The sequence below is a fragment of the Pelodiscus sinensis genome, chromosome 14 (genome assembly GCF_049634645.1).
Source record: "Pelodiscus sinensis isolate JC-2024 chromosome 14, ASM4963464v1, whole genome shotgun sequence".
NCBI lineage: Eukaryota > Metazoa > Chordata > Testudines > Trionychidae > Pelodiscus > Pelodiscus sinensis.
In genome coordinates this window covers 299,603-322,036 of record NC_134724.1, presented here as the reverse complement: position 1 = coordinate 322,036, position 22,434 = coordinate 299,603, and the positions used below count along the sequence as shown (strand labels likewise).

At 43.4% G+C, this 22,434-nt stretch overlaps 1 protein-coding gene across 1 annotated transcript; it reads right to left on the bottom strand.

Moving 5' to 3' along the window:
* Window positions 1-1,653: 1,653 nt before the first annotated feature.
* Window positions 1,654-21,420, bottom strand: WDR76 (WD repeat domain 76). Its single transcript, XM_075896784.1, has 13 exons — window positions 21,264-21,420; window positions 20,224-20,637; window positions 17,800-17,892; window positions 15,807-15,862; window positions 14,507-14,633; window positions 13,275-13,370; window positions 12,415-12,458; window positions 12,186-12,339; window positions 9,679-9,834; window positions 5,617-5,834; window positions 4,766-4,918; window positions 3,476-3,529; window positions 1,654-1,995 (listed from the first exon to the last, which is right to left on the bottom strand). The coding sequence occupies exons 1-13, from the start codon at window positions 21,309-21,311 to the stop codon at window positions 1,737-1,739; spliced, it is 1,872 nt and encodes a 623-aa protein (XP_075752899.1). The 5' UTR covers window positions 21,312-21,420; the 3' UTR covers window positions 1,654-1,736.
* Window positions 21,421-22,434: the final 1,014 nt, after the last annotated feature.

The window sequence follows — 22,434 nt, the reverse complement described above, 5'->3', positions numbered from 1 at the left end:
AAATCATTGGTGCCATGAAAAGTATTTTTAAATTTAAATAAATATTTAAGTATCATGAAAACCCAGAGTTGGCATGTATTTTTTAAAAAAATCACTCATTTGACTGGTGATAATATTTTACAGCTTCAACAGCAGTTTTATTTGATCAATAACTTCAGAAATTAGTCATTAAACATAATGGTCCAAATTCTGCACCCTTTAACTTACACAAACTTCCCATCAGAAAAAAAAAATCAATGCAGATTCTGGCTTTTTAAGCAGAGAAATTCCCAAATTACACACACTTTCCAAACTCCGTAAGCCTAACGTGTGCATTCTCTCTCTGTGTCGCTATAGGTATTTGCATGGCTTAACAATTGTGCCTTCATCCTTACTGACTTACCTTGTTTTCTAAAAAGCCATCCTTCAAAACATGTCGCTGTACCCAAGAGGTTGTGCATTCTCAGCAAGTCCTGCTCCCACGATGAAACTGACACCATAGAGCAAGATGAATCTAGCAGAAAGACAGACTCACCTCCCACCTTCCCATCCCTCTCCCTGCTCTGCTGAGCACAGTGCCAGCCATGGCTAACTTACCACAATTACACTCATTACACACCGTTTACATGCAGAGTGTGAATATCAAATACATTTTGAAGACAGCAGGAGTGACAACAGCTCACAGATCCATCTTCAAGAGTGAAAGCCAAGCCAGGCTGGCAATTGAAGGCAGAGAGTGGTACAATTTTTTGGCAGTGGTCATCGTGTAGCAGAGTGGTGAGATGAAAAGTGCATTAAAGTGATCTCATTTCAGCCGACTCTTGTCCAAGAAGACCAGAAGTGCCTCAGAGTTGAGCAATGACCGTTTGAATGCAGGCAAGCTTAATGACCTTTTTGTACCATACTGTAGCTTTAATGTTTCCAAGTGCATTAGGTACAAGTGTAGCCCATCTGCTAGGTGGCGTAGGCAGAGACAGGGGACAGGTTTGGAATCTAAGGGCACCTGCTTTTTACAGGACAGGACCAGCTCAACATCCCCCAGTAATGCAAGAAAAGCAACCTCCAGCCTGGGCACTGCCGGGAGGTAACACTTTCCCACTCGCAAACACTGAGTCTGTATGAAAAAAAGCTTTTATTGAAGAAGAAAGTAGCATTAACTTGGGGCGCTCATGCCACAATGACCTGAAAGACGTTAAACACCCACAATGATCTGAAAGACGTTAAACACCCACCTTACAATATCTTGGGTGGTGTCCATGTTCCTCGATTCTCACCTTGTCCTGTTGAAAATCCAAGGGACGAAGGTCTCTAACATGCCACTGGCCTTTGTCCAGCCTCTGGTCCCCACTTGTGCTCTGGGACCACTTCTGACCTTCGAGGAGTGCGTTGGGGATGGTGTTCTCCTGTCTGAGGGAGAGGGCTGGCGGTGTGCTAGTATTTCTGCTGCCAACACCAGCACCATTTGGCACTGCCTCTGCTCCCAGTGCTGGCGTGAGACGCAGCATGAGAGCAGCAGCTCTGGGATTTCAGCTCGTTAGTGATTCCGCAGCGTAGCCAGGAACCTCTGCTGCTGTCTGTTCTACACCAGGGTGAACCTCCAGCACCTGACTGCTACAGATTTAATATTCATAACTTTTTTTTTTTTAAAGAAAGACTATACAGAATGTTTCCAAATAATGTGCAAGTTAAAGCCTTTTAATGTATATCTTTGACCTGAGAAACACACAACACTGAACATACTTTATGTAGGAAAAACTTCACCAATCTTTAAAAACATGGAGACGGCCACTGGAGTTGCCACCAACTAGGATATTCTTTGTAGGGTGCACAGCGTTGATGGAACAAACAGAGCCAAGGTAATCTTCATTATAAAAAGAGTGCAACAGTTTACCAGTAGCCTGGAAGATTTCTATTTGCCGTGGGCGTGCCATGCTGCCAACCACAAAACAGTCTTCCTGTTTAGGGTCCCACACTGCTCTGAACCTAGTTAACCAGCGGCCTGTGTTATTGTTATGTCTATTCAGAAAAATGAAAGAGAAAAGAAAAAAAAATCAAACCCTGAATTCAGTAAGCTGCCTATTTCAATTCTGCTATTTCAAGTGCTCTTGTTTAGAGCATCCATTGACCACACATCCAACCTCATCTTCTCGTCATCACCACATTCAACTAGTTTAGAGATGGCACTTTTCAGATCCATTCAACACTTCTCCCCAACAGATCATTAGTGATAGGACTCACCCCTTTCCTCTCACCAGGCTTTCTAGAGAAAGGGATGGTAACAGGATAAAAAGGAGGACTAAAGACGAGAACATAACAGCCAGACTGGGTCAGACCAAAGGTCCATCTAGCCCAGTGTCCTAACTGCCAACAGTAGCCAATGCCAGATACCTCAAAGGAAATGAACAGAACAGGTAATCCTCAAATGAGTTTCCGTCACCCATTCCCAGCTTCTGGCAAATAGAGGCGAGGGACACCATTCCTGTCCACTGATGGACCTGTCTCCCAGGAACATATGTATTTTTTAACCCTGTTATAGTCTTGGCCTTCACAACATTCTCTGGCAAGGCGTTCCACAGGATGACTGTGCATTATGTGGAAATACTTCCTTTGGTTTGTTTTAAACCTACTGCAAGAAAAGTGTAGCAAGTGATCCTCTGACATAATAAGCATCTATTACTGTAAAGGTTAAAAAAGGTCTGAGATTGTCTTTGGATACCAATCCAGGAATACACCATTAAGCCCATTTTAAAAATCCAACATTTAAATTTTTCAGGCCAGTCAGGCCTAATAGCAACCTCTCTGTGACCCCAGAGGTGGCCACGACAGATTTGATGGAGGGAGTCCGGCTTTTCTTATTCCCAGAAAGGAACTGCATGCTGTAGGACTGGATGGAGTGGGGGATGAAGGAAAGGGAATAAGAAAAAGAAAAATATCTCCATTTATAAGCAGTGCCCTTTATTACCAAAATGTGTTGATTTGAGTATCCTGTTCACCCACAAAATATTTTTAGAATTACAAAATAATGTTTTAAAAGACAAAATACCAATGACACCACACCCTGAAACACAAACTTCTTAAAAATACAGGGTCAAAACAGGTTTTAATACTTCAAGTTACACAGAAAAATATGGAAAGCCTCCTCACAAATCTAGAGGACTAAACTTTGGGCTGTATCCAAGCTGGGCCTGGAGCAGGGTGGCTGGGCACCTGTAGTGGACTATAGTATAGACTACCCTGACTCTGGGTCATTTGCCTAAAGAATAGCGTTAGGGCTGCTCTCCCTAATGCAGCTGCCTACGACACCAGCAGCTCTTCTAGCAGCTGAAGAATCACTAGGTTTAGGTAAGCCCTAGACAGGGCTACTTTTCTCAGTACAAGCTACTATGACAGCTCTGTGCCACCTGGAGGCTCCCTCCACCAACTGGTTATGCTAGTTTTACACATCACCAAGCAACCACAAAAGGGGAGATCCTTAGCAGTGCAATATGTAACTTACCTGATAGCAGTGACAACAGGAATCGCAGCTGATAAAGAGCTGGTGTCATAGACTCTGTGAAATAAACCAAATCATATCATCTACATCAACATAAACAAGACGTACCTGTAAAATACCTATATAGGGTACGTCTAGACTACATGCCTCTGTCGCCAGAGGCATGTAGATTAGGCTACCAGACATAGGAAAATGAAGCGGCAATTTAAATAATCGCAGCTTCATTTAAATTTACATTGCTGCCGCGCTGAGCCGACAAACAGCTGATCAGCTGTTTGTCAGCTCAGTGCGGCAGCCATGTAAATTTAAATGAAGAGGCGATTATTTAAATCGCCGCTTCATTTTCCTATGTCTGGTAGCCTAATCTACATGCCTCTGGCGACAGAGGCATGTAGTCTAGACGTGCCCATAGAGTAATGTAATCAGACAATACAAGTTTTGGAAAATGACAAGCTCTGCACTTGTAAAATCCATTTCAGGGACAGGCATTAAAATCCTGATTCCATTAACAGACATGTTCTAAAGTGAGTAAGCACGAACACAGTTCAGTTGTGGTCTGCTGTGCTGCAGCATCACAAGTGACTAAAAAGTCCAATTTTGGGGCAACAGCCTTTGCCACGGACAACACTGTAGCACAGGGCCAGAAGCTGAAGCTGGTGCATTATTACAACTTGAGGCCTGCTGTGCTTTCCTCTCTTCCCAGTGCTCTCACCCACCTCTCTTAGGGTATGACTAATGCATACGTTCTTGACAGATTTTTTTTTTTTTTTTTTTTTAAACACACATACTATTTTATATAGGGCCTAAGTTTTCAGCCTAGCTTTAAGAAGACCTCTCATTTTCTGCCTACTGTTCTGTGATATAATTTAAGTTAAACATTTAAGTAACCCCATTTGTGGATGCAATCAGATGCTTAGATGGCAAGATTATTTAAATAATGATCACAAATTGACAGCATGAATAGTGAGACCCTTTTTAAAAAATACAATCCACACTATGAATTCAGTCCTAATTATGTCTTATGCTTTATTCAACTCAAGGCAACATATAAAAATATTAGCTCTTTTTTGCAGGAAATTCAAATTCAGGATCTCAGCATTTGTAATAGCTACACATGGATTAATTAACATGTTTTTTGGAAAAGCTAGCCCTATCTGTTTCTATTTATGGTCAAAGTAGTACATTCTAAAGATAAACGAAGGTAGAAATGTAAACAAAGAAATGTTACAAAATATTACAAGAAATTCTACTTAATGTGAAGAAAAAGCAACTAAGGACTTCTCACACCCTTACCTCAACTTATCATCAGCACACGTTGTCACCACTCTGTGGCCAGTAATAGGTGAGAAATATGCAGAAGCAACACTCTTTGTGTGTCCACTAAGAAAGAGTATGGGCTTATTTCCATTAGGCTTCAAGTACCGTGTATCATACACGCCAACATTCCTGGAAGAGAGCACAAAGCCATTTTATAACAGTTTTATTATGAAATGTAAGCTAGTTACATAACTACTATGAAGCAGTTGCATAATCTTTAAAATTTAAATTTTCCGTTTCCCCTCACTTCCACACAAGTGAGGGAACAGAGAACACTAGCTGCATCTTATTAAAAAAAAAAAACTTTACATACGATAATAATTGCCCTTAAATTCTACCTGTTAATAGTACATCCTGCCCTAAACCACTCACAAGGCAAACAACAATTACAAATGTCCATGCTGTCTAAGCAATTACCAAAAGCCTTTATTTCCCCAAAGATCACCTGAAAAAGATGCTACTCAATATTTCTGAAGAGACACCATCCATGAAAATGGCAACCGCAGGAGGGTGTTCTAGTATTTTCAACCCTTTTTTCCCCAAAGCCAAAGTGCCCCCCCATAATATCCTTTTATAACTCCCAACACAAAAGTATTAGAGAAAGCCAGATTATATCAGATATTAAGTTTTTGTAGAATGTTTTCCTAAATGATCAGAAAAACCTTGCATATATTCATGTGAAAAAACTTCCCTGTCATAAATATCAATGGATGATCTCTTTCCCCAAATAGATGCCATATACAGCTGATTCCCAATACCTTCCTGTGAATCTGTGGCACAGACCTCAAAGCACACAAATCCCTGAAATACATTTTAAATGTACGTACACTGCGCCTGCAGCAATGAAATATTGTCTGTTCACAGGATGAACATGGACAGTCCTTGTAGTCTTTGAATTAACGTTTGCAGTAAGTTCAGAAGAAGTTCCTGGTGTCCGTCTGTCCACAATGGCCACATCACCATCCCACTGTCCCACCACCAATGAGGATGTATTGTCTGTCAAGAAGTCAAAGGAAGATAAGCTGTTTTCTTCACTTCTGTACACCTAAGGAAGGAAGAGGGTTTTTATGTAAGGCAATGTGTAACTGGTTAAAATAAAATCAGACTAATCAACTATTTCCATACTGATACTTCACAGCAATTGAAGCGTACAATAGAATGGAATCTGTTTTAACTACAGCTATGTCCTTTCACGCTGAACTATACTGGGAACACAAGTTAAAAAAAAGCAACAGTGATCCATTTAAGTAGCTTTTTCACACCACCAGGTGGAATACAGAAAGTCTCTCTAATAGGGTTGTTTTGGACTAAGTATGACAAATAAACATACTTTGGCCCTTTTGTTTATCGACTCCAACATAAGATCTTATCATCCCACTATTTCCACAAGCAGATGACGGACTTAGCAAGCAAATCTCAGGTGGGTACTGAAGAGGGTAGGACAGGCTGTGTGCCCACTCCAAGTAGGGCTGCCAGGTGTCCGGTATTTTCACGGGACCATCTGGTATTTTCATCGGACAGTCTGGTATTTTATGTTTTTTATCCAGCCGGAAGGCGAAAATCCCGGGTGCTTACTGGGTTCCACGGGGAACTCTCCAGCCCGGCACAGGGAGGCATGATGGCGGGCGGCCGCCAGCAGCCTGTTAGGGCCAAAAAGCCTCAGAAGCGTTTCTTAAAGGGGCCACCCTTTTTTTTTGGTTCAGTATTTTTTCAGAACCCATCTGGCAACCCTAACCCCAAGCCCAAGGATGCCCCTTGCTAGGTGTGCCAAGCAGGATCAGGCTCCATGGCATTTGAGCAGCACACTCAGAATGAGCAGGAGCCTGCGCTCGTGCCAATCTCCCGTCAGAGTGGCAATTACCAATAATTCAGGCAATGGTGCTTTGAGCAACAGTTATTTAAGATGTCTTTACTCAGGCTCTGTTTTAGTCACAGGTGTTTTCAGTACGAGAAGTCATGGACAGGCCAAGGGCAGTAAACCAAAATTCACAGCCCTGACCTGACCCACAACTTGTACTATAGACCCCCTAACTAAACCTTGGGCCAGGAGGCTGAGGGTGCTCTGGAAGAGCTGACCAGCGTGCCACAGGAACTGGGGGCTGGCCCAGGATCCCCACTGCCGCTGAGGGAGGAAGCGGGCCAGGGCACATGGCCTGGGATCTCTTACCCGACTCCGCACAGCGGCCCAGAAGCTGCCGGCATGTCTGTGCAACTCCTAGGGAGAGGAAAGGCCAGGGAGCTCCTCATGCTGCCCCAGTCACAAACTCTGGTCTGCAGCTCCCGTTGCCTGGCAATACAGCCAATGGAGCTACGGGGGCAGCGCCTAAGAGTTGCAGGGACATGCCAGCCACTTCTTAGGAGCCTCCCATGGTAAATGCCACCCTCCAGCCCAGCCCTGAACCCCTCTCACGCACAGTCTGCCCAGCAGTGGCGAGTGCAGCTCTTGGGCAGCCATGAAGTCATCTGCAGAAGTCACTGAGATCACAGAAATTCATGGAATCTGTGACCTCCGTGACAGATACGCAGCCTTATTCATTACTGCTCCCTCCAGGGGAACCTGGCCACCGGCAGGACCCTACTTGTAGAAGTTACGTGACCATGAGAAGCCAAGACCAGAACTGCCAATCCCTTCCTAGGAGCCACGAAGATAGAATGTATGTGCCACTTGGCCCCTCTGTGGAGCTCCAAGCAGTTGTTTCTGGAATAACGGTGAGAACAATTAAACTAACAGGGGTTTTACATTGCACCATGACTGAGAATTGTAGAGCTCATCTAAAGAAAAACTATTAATCAGATGCTTTAAAATATACTTTAAAAAAATGAAGAGCATTTACTGGGTTAAATAAGAGACCCATGACTGCAGATGAAACTCATTTTAACAAGAAACAGGTTTCTTCACTGAGGACAAGTTAAAGAGGGTGTCCATGACAAGTTATAGGAAAGTTCTCTTAAAACACTGTAGTCAAATCAAAACCAAGTCACGTTTTCCAGATATCTAGTTGGCCAAGAGGCTTCCATTTCCCCCCGTATTATGAAAAAGTTTTCTTTGGTTACTTTATGTAGCCTTATGAGGGGATAGTGGTAAACTTCCCAGCAATCTGAGGAGCTAACAAGTCATTTGTGGTATTAAGTGGTTGAATATGTATGTACAGACGGAGTTGTCGCTCGACGGATCTCATCTTCTATGATGCTGTTGGTGAGCAACTAAGCCAATCCTTGACTGGCAAATCCGATTACAGATGTCACAAAAATCCGCCATCTGTGGGTGTTGTACATTCTTTTCTGATCCTACACTTCTCTTGTAACCTCTGGATACACTAACTCTTGAAGCATTTGAGAACTTGTACAACAGTTTGCCACCAGAACAATCTGTCGTGATCTACAATTTCCAGGTCACCAGGAGATATGCTGCATGACTTCACATTGGCCTTTATGATATCCTTTAACACGTACACTGGTCCCCAATAGAGTGCTTTCCAGGAAGAATCTGGCTGTAGAAGATCATCTTCAGTATCCCTATATCATCCATCCTCATAACATGACCAATCCAGCAAAACTGTTTGCAAGCATTGCTTTCATGCCCAGGACACCAGAAACTTTAAGACCTTCTTGTTAGGAATGTTGTCCCATCAATTGGCATGGGCAATCTTCCTTAGGCAGTGCGTATGGAGCTGAGTTTCAAAACACAGCAAGCGATAGGTGGTCCATGACTCCGAGCCATACAGCAGGATATTCAGGACAACTGCCTGATAACTGTTACCTTCGTATGAGTGTTTGGTCAATCTTCTGAAGACTGCACTGGCTTTGGCTAGTCATGCAGATCATCGCCATCAGTGTTTATGCTTTTAAGGCATGCAATTTATCAAGAGCCTTAAGGACAGTATCAGCAGCAATGATCCCTGGAGTACTGGGCTCTTTCCGAACAGGCTGAGACATAGCCTCTGTCTTCCTGAGTCTCACAGAGAGTCCAAAACCGTGAGCAGAAGTAGTAAAATGACCAAAAAGAGCTCCTGCGCATCCTCAACTGAATGAGCCAACAATGCACAGACATCAGCAAACAGCAGGTCACAGACAGTGGAAGTGACCACTTTGGTGCAAGCCTGAAGTCTTTGAAGGTTGAAAATGCCGCCATCAGTTCGGAACAGAATAGGTGTGCCCAATGCGCAATCCTTGAAAGCAAATAACAGCATAATTGAAAAGCAGATGCTAAAAAGGAGAGGAGCAAGGACACATCCTTGCTTTGTACCATCTGATACTTGAAAAGGTGCTGATGTATAGATGCGACCCAGCATACCCTCATGAAAGGGCCAAACTATATTGATCAATTTTTCCAGACAACTGATTCGCCCAAGTACCTTCCTGAACGCTTTCTGATGACTGTATCAAACACCTTGGTCAGGTCAATGAAAATCACAGAGATCCTGATGCTGCTCTCTACATTCTCCTTTTCTCCGAAATCTTTAGCATCAAGAGATCTACTTTCACATATGAAATGATTTAAGTGAGGCTGGCTTGAGTTCCAACCTTACTCTCGCAAACCAACCGTTGTACAGAGCCACAGGAATTGCGACATGCACACTGGAGGGAGGGAGTGCAGGTCTGAGATCAGAGTTGCCTTCTCCTAGACAGACGTGTCTAAAAAGACTTAGAAACCTCTCCCTGCCCCGGTTTGAAATCAAAGTCTCCCTTCTCCATGGCGCCTTATTCCACATTATTTGGTGCATCCTCGAGATCACTCTATGGAGGGCTTCCTCATTCTGCCACCCTGAGAACGCATCTCAAAGCTGTAGTACCTCTGCACAAGAGGGGCTGAATATACTTTATAGCTATATCTCTATGGATAGATTCATAAGGAGACTTATGCATAATGGAAGTGCATAAACATTCACCTCTTCAAAGACAGCTCTGGTAACATCCCCACATCGTACTGTTCCATCATGGCTCAGAGACAGCAGATGAGCAGGATTACATGGAGAAAAATACATGCAGCTCACTGGCTGACTATGTGGTATAAAGACATAAATTCCATCTTCAGATTTTGAGTTCTGAAAATAAAAAAAGATTCAGCACACACAATGTTAACTATCTCATTTCTATTTGTACAGTATGTACTGCTCTTTCAAGTTCTTCGTCTCAATTCTGTATCACAACTCATACGGATTTACTTTTTCCTAATCTTTTCGGAATGATTGCATGCACCAGCAAATCCATTTGTTGGATAAACTAATAGAACAAGTTTGCTTCCAGCAGCCCAAATGGCAAATTTAGCCCTATTTTAGGCTTTGAGTCAAATCTTTGGAGTCCCTGCCAATGCTAAATTACCACTGACGTTAAGGATTTCTGCCTGAGGGCACACTGAATGATTTGGCTCACAATTTGCAGTTCAACATACTACTGACAGGCCCGTGCTTTCTTTCTCCTCCTCCTCTCCATCACTGTACAAGTGGTTTAGCTACATGTGCTACAGATATTTCATGATTACAAAACCTCCTAGAGAGGAGGGGCTGCAACTTCTGCTGTAACGTACATCTGCTGTTCTACATCATCGGATTGTTTTCAATGCTACAATTGATTTACATTCAATTTGGAGTTAGAAACAAAACGGTAACTTTTCTACATCTTATCGGCTAATCATGCTGATACCACCACAGCATCCAATCAACATGTAAAATAGTGTCAAATTCTTCTTTTTTGGTTTTGGAACTAATCTTCCTTCTATGGATGTTATTCTTTGTCCCAAAACTGAGCTCCCTTCAGCAAACAGACTGATTTAGCCTAGATGATCTCTGATAAATCTGTCTAACCTGTTCTTAAAAGCCTCCAAGAATGTGGATTCTACAACCTCATTAAGTAACTTTTCCCAGTGCTTAACTATCCTTATACTGCAATTTGAAAGTTTTGTCCCAATAGCCAAACCATGCTGCAAACTAAACTTGTCCTAGCCTTGAAGGATACTGAATATTAGTCACAAAAATCCAGATACAGAGAAAAGTTACATTTGATCATTTTTAGAAGGTTTTACAAATTATTCCAAGTTTTTGTGTGTGTTACAGCAATGTCCAAAGGCACCAATCAAGACCATAAGCACCTTGTGCAAGGTGCTATACAAGCATATAAAGATGTAGACTTTGCTGTTAGAATTTAAGACACAATTGTAACAAACGATAGAGGAAAGGACAAGTGTAATGAAAATAGGCACCTAAGAGATCCATGATCTGGTGGCTCTTTCATGACTATAGTACATGATGACATCAGAATCTGTAATATTTTTACATCCCCGTCAGGTACAGAAGTACTATTATTGCCATTCTATAGGTGGGGAACTGAGGCACAGAGAGACTAATGGGTAAAGTCTCAGCCCCTCTGAAAAAAAGGGGGTTTTGCCACTGACTTCAATGGAAGCAGTATTTCACCATGCATGCATTCCCCAGACTCACAAAGGGTATGTCTATGGCAAAGCATAGAACTGGACCTGGGACATCTGGCGCTAGAACTACTGGATCATGCTTCCCCTCATCATGTAGTGACAATGGCTGGCACAACTTGATGGTTCTGAATGATGAGTCTTTTTAACCCTATACCTAGCTGGCATTATTCAGTTACCTTTGAGTGTCAATCTAGCTCACAGTAGTTGACGGATGGCTTGGAGGCATCAAGGCAGAAATGGGTCTTGAGGAGGGTAAAGAAATGAAAGGCAGTAGCTTCACACACTAAGTCAGGGAGGGTGGTTTCATGTATAAGGAACAGTACGAAAGAAAGAGCAAGCAGCCGCAGAGGAGAGAAATGGGCACTGAAGGTGAGCATCTATGGCACAATAGAGAGGATGGTGATGCAACAGAATGTGTGTATGTGTATATTTATTTACAAAGAAGTAGTAAAAGGCAAAACTGCAAAGGGTCTTAAAGATAAGACCAAGAAGCGGGAATGTAATGCATTGGAAAAGCAGGAAACTACAGTAGACATTCCAAGAGAGCTGGCACATAACAGTATAACAGCAGCTTCATTGTGAATGCACGTGAGACAGCTGACATGGGTGTCAGGGAGGGCCAGCTTCTGTTGATGAGAGACAGTGTAGCATAGACAAATGCATAACAGTGTGTGACGGCATAACAATTTTATACTAGTTGGGATGATAGGATTCCCTCACTGCCATCATCACAATTTCAGGCACATTGAAACTGTATTGCCTTCCCCCACAACACACAAAATCGTATGGTCTCCCATTTTACCCCCTTCGCACTGGAGTCTCACTACTGGCGAACATCTATTAAACACATTTGCTAACATCATTCATTACATAGCTCCACCCCCATAAGGTTCCCAACAGAGGAATCCTAAGCACAACCCTCTCCTCCCATTAAAACCAGTAACTCCAAAGAGATATATCACAACTTACCAAATCCCAAAGACCAATCTGTCCAGACTTGTCTCCCGCTGCCACCAAGGTTCTGCTTTCAGAAGGATGGATGGCCACAGAATATATTCTATTTTTGACAACTTTTGTAACAGCATCTTCACTCAGGATCATACGACTCAGACTGGCTTTGTATCTAGGCAACATCATTAAACTGTTAGATATTCTCCCCCCAAAGTAAAAACCGACAAATAATTTGTTTATAGATTACCTTTCTATGTTACATAGATGTTTTTCAGTATCAGTAGGTTTTATCTGCATTATAAGACAGAAAAACAAAAGTACAAGTTAAAGTTGGGCACAAATTTACATGCATACAATTATTATAAGCTCAGTCTAAGTTACGGATGTTAAACATTTATTTTTGTAAATGTGTAACTGCTGAAATGTTTTAGGTTACACGTTTACACGCGCGGGGAGCAGCAGCGTCCATTAATTCCTTGCTCTGATTTGCAGGTACCATTGGAAGAGGTTCAGGTGGTAACTGAAGCTATTTAAAGGGCAGAAACAATGTTAAACAGTTGGTGCTCATGGGGCACTGGCTTTTAAGCTCCTGCCTCCCCACCACCATCGCTGCTGCCTGATACGAGGGAAAGAAGCCCGGGAGGCAGGCAGCTCCACAGGAGCTGGTACGTGCAGGGAGCTAGCTTCCCGTGTGTATTGGCTCCACCAGCCCTTCCACCCACCACCCCTCCCCCACCCCCGCGCTACAGGTTCTGTATCAGAGGCAGCAGTGTGTGGAGGAAAGGAGGAGGAGGAGGAGGACAGGTGGTTCCAAAGGAGCTGATGATCACGAGGAGCCGACTTTTAAGGCAGGGGAGAGCAAGTGGCTCTGCGGGAGCTGCCATGAGCAGGGAGCTGGCTTAAAAGCCCCCCAGCACCAGCTCCAGCCTCTGCCCCCCCTTGCTGCCTCCGATACAGGAGCTGTATCAGAGGCAGCAAGGGGGGGGGGCTGCACATAACTGTTAGAATTAACCGATGAGCCCAGGTTTATAGGTTAATTATGTAAACAAGTACATGCTAACATCCCTAATCTAAATGCTCAAAACATTAGTGAATGATGGGCAATACCTGACTTATCTGTGTCCATGTGTCCAGAAACGTGTCCGTTAATTCCTTGCTCTGATTTGCAGTTACCATTGGAAGAGGTCCAGGTGGCAACTGACGCTATTTAAAGGGCAGAAACAATGTTAAACATCCCTTTGCATCTTTTACAGCTTCCCAACCAGTTCAACTAACTACAACAATGAATAAGCTAGTGAATGAAAGGGAGCTAGCTAGCAATTATAGCTGCCATAAATCTGTCCTTTCAAGATATTAAATTGAGAGAAAATTGTATAAAGAGAAATTCATATCAAAATATCTTATCCTAGGAGTCAAGGGCAGGAAGTAGTAAAATGCGAGCGAGAACAGGTGGCCTCCTATACCCTTTCCTTTCCCCCCCAACTCTGAGCATTGTCTTCAGCAACTACATTGCAGAAGTTCAGCATTGTTTCTGCAGCAATACAAAAGCGACGAGGAGTCCTGTGGCACCTTATAGACTAACTGAAGTGTAGGAGCATAAGCTTTCGTGGGCAAAGACCCACTTCGTCAGATGCATCTACAGAAAATCTAAATGATCGACTCACATAGGAATATAATTTTACATGTTGCTATATAACTTCCTCAAATAAGGTAGTACATGAGTCGGGAAAAAATAAATTAACAAAACTTTAGTTTCAAGATATGCTGAAAACATTAAAGAGAACAAAAATCCTTGAATTAATGCTGACAACGCTCCAAATCAATGAATTACTGAGCATACATTACATCCAACAATATTATGCAGTCAGGTGACAAAGGATTATTTCTTCAACTTAAGCCACAGAACATAGAACTAACTATTGCACACTGCACTTCTGCCACCTGATTTACCTTTCCACTGAACTTCTCTGAGCACGCTCTATTGAGATTATTTTGAACAGAATTTACTTTGCTTCTGCACAACCCTAGATCACTTTCACAGGGCCATATTCTCCTATTGCTCTTGAGAAAGTGCCTCAAAAGCCAATGGGGCATTTCATGGAACAAAGTACTACTCAACATGACCAAGGGTGAAAGACTCTGAATCATACAACTCACTGCATGAAAAACTTCAAGTATCTCCACATTATTGAGTAAAACTTATTTAGCAATTAGGGATCACTATCACAGTCAAAATCATTCAGATTCATTAAAATTAGTATATTTAAATAAAAATCTAACACAATTTTATAAAGCTGCCAAATAGGCACTGTATTGTTCTCTCTCCTTCAGCATCTTACATATTCATCATTTTCTGGTTCTGGCTGTGCTGGAATTTCTGGCAACGGAACTCCTGACGGATCTACTTTTTGCAAGCGCATAGATCTTCGACGCACTGTCTCACATTCTGTCTTTTTGGGTTTAACTCTAGAGGAATGGAAATACTCAAATGAGCAAGGTGTTCCTAGGGTAAAGGAATCCAAAACAGGTTTGGATCTTTATTTCTGGAACTCTGACCCCGATTAAAAACACCACTCGCTTTGATTCGTGCTAGAAATGCATTTTTGCTCAGAGAGTCATAGAAACGTAGAGATGGATAAGACCTTTAAGAGGATGTGTAGTTCATGCTCCTGTGCTAAAGCAGAACCAAATATACATAGGCCAACCCTGACAGCTGTTTGTTTACAAAATAATTTACTTCACCCCAGCATGTCTTTAGTTGACATCGTCTAGGAATGTTTATCTTTATTACACTCTTGCTTTTCATTTATATCTACCCTCTCCAAGTTCTCCTCTCTCCCCAACTCTAGCTATTTATTGCGTGGCAAACAATTAAGATAATATAGCGCTAAAGCTGCTTCGCTTTATGTTGTCTTCTCACAGAACAGTGAATGGAACAAAACCCAAAACTTTGAAATCAGGAAATGCAAACATAAGGTTGCCCGTGCAAGCTTAACTCTCACCTCTTTAAGAAATGCCTGAATACACCCTGAAAACACACGTACCTTTACTTTATTAACCCAACAGTTGCTGAAATATACAAACTGAATCGGTCTTTCAGGCTTCCATTCTACATCATAATCTTCTTTTATATCACCTTTCATACTGTATTTTATTTTATTCTTATTCCTCTCCACACTGTAGCTTGTTTTCCTGTTTTTGCTTAATTATAGCTATTCCTAATGTTCCCCTTTATCCTTTTTTTTTATTTTTTTCCTCTCCAGTCCGTTTCCCTTCTTTCCATTATCAGGCTGATTTTTTCCTTCTTAGCCATCAGGTTGGATATCACACTAAATGACTTCAAGATCCCTTCCAGCCTTACATTTCTATGACTCGACAAGGACAAGATGCTCTTGAAATCTCACTGAAAAAATAATTATTACTTTCATGCTATTTTCACCAGAAAGACAGTCATACTACTATTTTTTTTAAAAGATGAAGTACAGAAATACACTAAGTGAAAATTTACCAATGGAGAAGTTACATGGATAGTTTAAGGTAATTGGTGGTCTAGATCTGAATTTAAATGTGCTGCATGTACATATACTAAAGTAAAAGTAGCAAAAATGTTGGTGTGTTTCTCAGATATGGTTATTTTACCTTTTGATTCCATGAGATTGTCTTTTGGTTGCTATTTCACGAAGTCTTGAAGCTGACTTGAAAGAAAAATGTAGAAATATAAGAAAAATAATCAGATGAACAAGTGTTTAATGGTTTTGTGAAATACAGTTATGAAAACTAATGATTATGAGGTTTTCTGTGTTCATTCTCTCTCAATTATCTGACTTATTCAGTTTACCAGTCATATCTGCCTAACTTCCAATTCTACAAACTAAAGAGTAAACCTGCAACTTGAACTGTGTTGTTTCTGTCTTTGTATTTGCAAGTTGTTACTCCCTAGCAAAAAAAATAAAATAAAAACAAATTAACTGAATTCTGGGGCATCTTGTGACACACAAGAACAGAATACTATCTATCTTGGTATTCTATGGCTGTATTCATCTTGCAGTGCTAAGGAAAACAAAATCCTAAACAAGAAACACCAGAGAAAATGATTTGGCAACTGATTTCTGTTCATACACACAAAATGAGAAATGATTATCCAAAAGTGAGTACTGCAGAAAGGGATTTGGGCTCATAGTGGACCACAAGCTAAATATGAGTCAACAGTGTGACACAGTTGCAAAAAAAGCAAACATCATTCTAGGATGCATTAGCAAGAGTGCTGTAACACACAAGAACTACTTCTTCCTCTCTACTTTGTGCTGATTAGGACGCAACTGAACTATTGTGTCCCGTTCTGAGGGCCACATTTCAGGAAAGATGTGGACAAATTGGCAAAAAGTCCAGAGAAGAGCAATAAAAGTGATTAAAGGTCTATAAACATGACCTATGAAGGAAGACTGAAAGAACTGGGTTTGTTTAGTCTAGAAAAGACAGAGGGAACATGATAACCATTTTCAAGTACCTAAAAGGTTGTTACAAGCAGGGGACGAGGGGAGAGAATTGTTTTTCTTGACCTCTAAGGATAGGATGGAAGCAATGGGCTTAAATTGCAGCAAGGGAGGTTTAGATTAGACATTAGGAAAAACCTCCTGTCAGGATGGTTAAACAATGGAGTAAGCTGCCTAGGGACACTACAGAATCTCCATCGCTGGAGATTTTTAAGAGCAGGTTAGAGAAACGCCTTTCAGAAATAGTCTCGATAACATGAGATGTGTCTGTCTCTTCACAGAATCCATAGGACTAGAAGAGATCTAGCCAACTGTTTATAAAATATACTCATCAGTTGCACATCTAGTGTAAGACTCAAAAGAAGATTGGTAGATATAAGCGCTATACTATCAGCAGTTTTACTCACAAAAATTATCATCAGTAGAGGACTTGAATTAACATACAAATGCAAAGATAAAGAACAATTTGGAAGAGAGCTGAATGCTTGTTCACTGTTTCGTTTCCTTAGACATACAGAACTCTAGAGCAGTTTGTGTGCACAGGTAGGTGTCCAATGTGCCAGATGAAATTGGGGAGGTTAAACACGTCTCATGCTAGCTCCTCAGAAACAACTAGAGGGATTTTCTCTAATCACTCTGTGCTTCTGCACCTGGGACTCAGAGCCAGCTCTGAGTGAGCAAAAGAGTGGACTTCCAAGGAAGAAAGTTACTTCTTAATGCCAAAGAGTGGACCTATGAGAAATAACAGAACAGTACACAGGAAAAGGAATATGGAAAGGAGAAAAAGAGTATCTGTGTCTGTCGATAACATTAAAAATGTCACAATCTTAACTTGTTTGGATTACTTCTTCCAATGCATAGACTGCACTTGAGTACTTTATAAATATTAATGAATGAAATCCCATTCAAATTAAAGTCCTATCAAAGAGTCTGTGTAAAGCATAATCTGATCACTGATATATCATTGCAAGTCAGCTGTGTTATGAAATTTTTATGCGTTTTTTTTAAGTGTCTGGTGTAGGACACTGTTAGAGACATATTTAATAACTAAATGAACTATGGGTGAGTTTTGGTATGGTAATTTCTATTACATTTAGAATGATTATTTTGGTCTTATTCTAGGCAGACATAATACAAACCTCAAGCAGCTTTAGAGAAGCAAAGAAATTAGCATTTTCCATAATGTTCTTCAGTCTTTTTCTTTCATAGGCTGACAGCTGTGAAGATCCATCCTGCACCAAACAAACAACAGTAATAAAGACAGTACACAAACATTTAAGACAGTACACAGAGTGCATTAAGAGGCCTGAAGTGTTGAGACAATACTTCTCTGTATAAAGTTACATGGCCTCTTTTTCTTTAAATAAAGAGACAAGATTTTAGGTTCCAAGCATCTCTTATAATAAATTTTACTTTAAGGAGTACTTGATATTTCTCCATTTCCAAACAAGTGTAAAAATATGAATTGGGAGGAATAAGAACAAAACATCACACTCACTAGACAGTACAGGTTGAATCTCCTAAATCTGGGGCTCCCTGGTCCAGCAGGATCACAGATGTTGCTGGATCAGACAACTCTAGTACCCAGACCCCGGTGGGGGCAGCCACAGAGCCCTATCCCCGGGAAGCCCCAGCCAGGCAGGACAAATAGGGCCATGGCAGCTGGGGAGCTCCATCACCGGAAAGCCCCAAACAGGGCCAGAGCCGAGCCCAACCCCTGTCCCAGCAGGGCTGGAGCAGAGCCAACCAGAGGAAGGGGCAGTGTCCTGTGAGGCCGGTGGCAGGGGAGCTCCCCTGATCCAGCAAATTCCCTCATTCAGAATAGGTCAGGTCCCAAAGGTGCTGGACCAAGGAGGTCCAACCCGTAGTACTTTAACAGAGTTCAATTAGCGTGGTCAGTCACTAGCAATTTGCATTTTGCCCTTAATACAAAAAGAAGCTGTAGAGTCCTCATTTTACTGTACTGCAGAAGCATTCTCTCTGCCCCCCATAAAGATATACAGTCACAGGAAAGAATAAAACAACACTAGCCCCAAAGACTGATATTTAAGGAATTACATTTCTTAAAAGCACACCTGCTGAACTTTGAAGAGCTAAAGAAAAATGTGAGGGAGCTAGTCAGTACACTAACTTCAGAAAACCTTTATTAATTTCATGTAGCAACAGAAGCCAAGATGATTTTGTATCAGAATAGGAGTGTTTTATACATACAGCTCAGACACACACTTAGGGAGTTTTAAAGATTGTATCAAAGTTCTTTATGGATGTTAAAATTATTCAATAATCAAATTAATATTACACTGATAAACAAGAAACGAAAACATACAACACGAGGCAATTATATACACTGAAGAGTGTACAAAAATACCAGTGTTAGACTGTCTTATAATAGCTGTCTTCACTATTGTGAAGAGAAAAATTAATTGACTCCTTTTCAGAACTAAAGGTAACTAACTTTTTCATAAGAGTGGAATTATTCAGATATACTCATAAGCCAAATACTGGCTGTAAATGGAATAAGCTGTGTGCTATTTCTTGTCACCTTACAAAATAAGGGAAACATGGTACATTCTGAAAACCATTATTTGGATTTCCAATGCACTTAGGAGCCCTCGTCATGGACTAGGAACCCATTGTGCTCAGCCCTCTACAACTACAGAACAAAAGGCAGAATTAGCTGGAAAGAGCTTGCAATCTAAGGGTAGGACTACTCTTGAGGAGAAAAATCGATGCAAAATATGGAACTCCAGCTATATAAATTGCATCGATTTCCTGGCACCACACAGAGGGAGGTCAACAGGAGAAACACTCCCCTTAACTTCCCTTACTCCTCAAGTAAGGAGTACAGTGGTTGACGTGATTGACTTCAGCGTTTAATTTTGCAAGTCTTTACTAGACTCTTTAAATCAGGGGTGGGGAACTTCAGGCCCATTCTTCTCATATGTTACCAAGTATTTTAACATTAATTATGCTAAGTAAACAGTAATATTTACCTACAACCAATAAAAACAAAACTATATATATTGGTAAGCCAAAAATCTAATCCAGAGGGCAATGTAAAAATGAATAATTCGTCTTGAATAACTATGAAAAAACATGATCTTATTTTTCTATCTTAAAAAAATGAAGTAAATCACTGCATTTCCTTAAAAACAGCAGAATTTTATTCTCTGATGTTTTCTAGGGAGCAAACAGTTCCTTATAGATAAGGTCATCAATTCTTGAAGTTTCAAAATGTGAAAATTTCAAAATGTGAAAAATGCCAAATAGGATAAATGGAGGGCTAGGCTAAGAATATATTGAAAAAGTTAAGAGGACAGTGGGGCCAAAAGACTCTCTGGTCCCCTCTACACCCCTGGAATGGGTGGAGCCTCAGGCAGAAGAGGCAGGGCTGGGACTAGCTTCCCTCAGACAGCCTCAGTGTCTCTCCCAGCATGCCATGCCTACCCCAAGCCTTTTTGATTTGCCAGGCACCAGGGAAGTTGCCCCTTTTGCTTCTCATCTCCCTTGGCAGGTGTGAAAAAGTACATAGTCACTAAAATAGTCAGTGTTTGACTTCTTACCAGATAAGAGGTATCCAAATTGCTTCCTTCATGGTCTGTGTCCCCATTGGTTTCTGAATCACGATCAACCATAACTGAGGTGTTTGTGGATGACACCATGCTACTCTGATTAGGAAGTGAAGACGTATCGGGGATTACTTCTTGTGGACTGGAAGAAGCCTTGTAGGATTCATCTCTTATTTGCAGACTTGTGAGATCATCACAGGATTTTTTGACTTTTGGTTCTCTTTCTGACGAGCCCTCATTACTAGAAAACTTTTCCAGTAAGCGTTTCTGGGGCAGACGTTTGTTGCATTTCTCTCCTTCCGTGAATAAGGGGGTGAGAAGAACTTTCACTTGTTTTCCAAAAACTGCTCTTTTTTCAGCTTTGTCTGATACATAGCTCATGCTGGGGTTTTCTTTCGGTGTACGCTCCTACACAAATGAAGTGGAAAAAAAAATACAAAGGAACACTCTGCTAGAAGGCCGCTCCTGTAACTGGTCTCCAATCAGCTGACTGCACATAACTAGCCCCGGGAACATTTTAACAGCAGCGCCCAGGGCAGGTTTCTAGAAGTGGGGTGACTGTTAGTCTGTAGCTTTGAACCAGGGCTCACAACCTTTGGGGTTTCCGGGCACCTGGGGGGGGCTCCCGGGGACACACGAATGGCTCGGGCTGGCCCCGGTGGCGCCGTGTCGGGGACCGCTCTTTAAACCCAAGGAGCATGCGGGGCGCCAGCTGCTCTGCAGGGGAGACGCGTAGGCAGCCCGGCAGGGGGCAGAGCCCGCGCGGCGCCGGGACCAGGAGCGCGGCTGCTGGGGACGCCAGACGCGGCGCGCGCTCCTTGCCCCCGGGGCGGGGCCCTCACACCTGGCGCGCGCGCGGCCCCCCCACCGCCCGGCGCCGCGCTCGCGAGCCCGCATCCGGCCCGCGCCCGGCGGGCTCTGCCCCCCCCCCTCAGCAGGAGCCCGGACAAGGGGGGGACTTGGCCCGACGGGGTCCGGGGACGGGGCCCAGAATCCCCTCCCCGCCCCCCCGCGCGGCCGGCCCGGGCACCCACCTGCTCCCGCTGCCGGGCCAACGGCTCCTCAGCCCCGGCGCGCGGCATCGCCTCGGCAGCGCGGGAGAGCGGCGGGGCGGGGCCTCGCTTCCCGCTGAGGCAAGGGGGCGGGGCCGCTCCCCTCAGGGGGCGGGGCCGCTCGGATGCCCCGCCCCGCCCCCAGCAGCGGGGCCGCACGTGGCCCGAGGGCTGCTCGCTCGAGCCTGGGCGGGTCCGGGGCGCTCCCAGCCGGGTTAACCGGTCATACTGCAGCGCACAGGAGGGGAGTCTGTTGAGGAAAAAAAAGGGGGAGGCCAAAGTTGAGCAAAAAAAAAAGCCCCCCCCCCCCGAGAATTATTAAGCAAAAAAATAAATTAAAAATAAAGCAGCATGGCCCCTTTAAGACAAGCCTTTGGGGGGCGGCAGGGGCGGGGCTGAGTGTTGTAGGGTTGCCAGGTGTTTGGTAGTTTCGCTTCCTGGCAGGGGAGAGGATCAGAAAACACCGGACATTTTAGGTGTTGGGTATTTTCGGAATTTTTTTTTACCAGACAGGAGGCAAAAATACCGGCCTGTCCGGGTCAATACCGGACACCTGGCAACCCCTAATCTCAACACCCCCTCTGCCCCCCCCCCCGTATCCCAACCCCCCCACCCCAACCCCCTGCATCAGCCCAGGACCACACACACATCCGAACCCCCTGCCTCAGCCTAGAAGCCCTCACCCCAACCCCCTGCCTCAGCACTGAGCCCCTCCCAACTCCGATTCCCTCGCCCCACCTCTCTGCTGGGAGCCCCAGACACCTCGCCCCACCCAAACCCCCTGCCTGAGCCAGGAGCCCCACCCAACTCCGATCCCCGTCTCACTGGCATCCCTACCCCCTGCCTAACCCTCAGAGCCCCCACCCTGAACCCTCAGTCCCATCCCCCAGCTGGGAGCCCCTTCCTGCAGCCCCAAACCTCTCATCCCCATGTGCCCCGAGCCAGAGCCCTTACAGTCCCCATCCTAATTCCCTGCCTCAGGATATTACCCACACCTGGAACACCTCTTTTCTGGCCCCACCCCATACCCTTTGCCAGAGGTCTCACCCCCTCCTACACCCCAACCCTCTGAGCCAGCCTGGTGAAAATGAGGGCAGGATGGAGCACGCACACAACAGGAGGCAAGTGTGTTCATTTGTGTGTCAGTAGCAAG

Excerpts from the sequence above, each read along its gene's own strand:
- WDR76 (XM_075896784.1), bottom strand. The coding sequence starts at position 21,311 with ATGCCGCGCGCCGGGGCTGAGGAGCCGTTGGCCCGGCAGCGGGAGCAG. Across the intron at positions 20,638-21,263 it reads TGGCCCGGCAGCGGGAGCAG|GAGCGTACACCGAAAGAAAA; the intron begins GTGGGTGCCCGG and ends TCATTTGTGTAG. Across the intron at positions 12,459-13,274 it reads CATGGACACAGATAAGTCAG|ATAAAACCTACTGATACTGA; the intron begins GTATTGCCCATC and ends CTTATAATGCAG.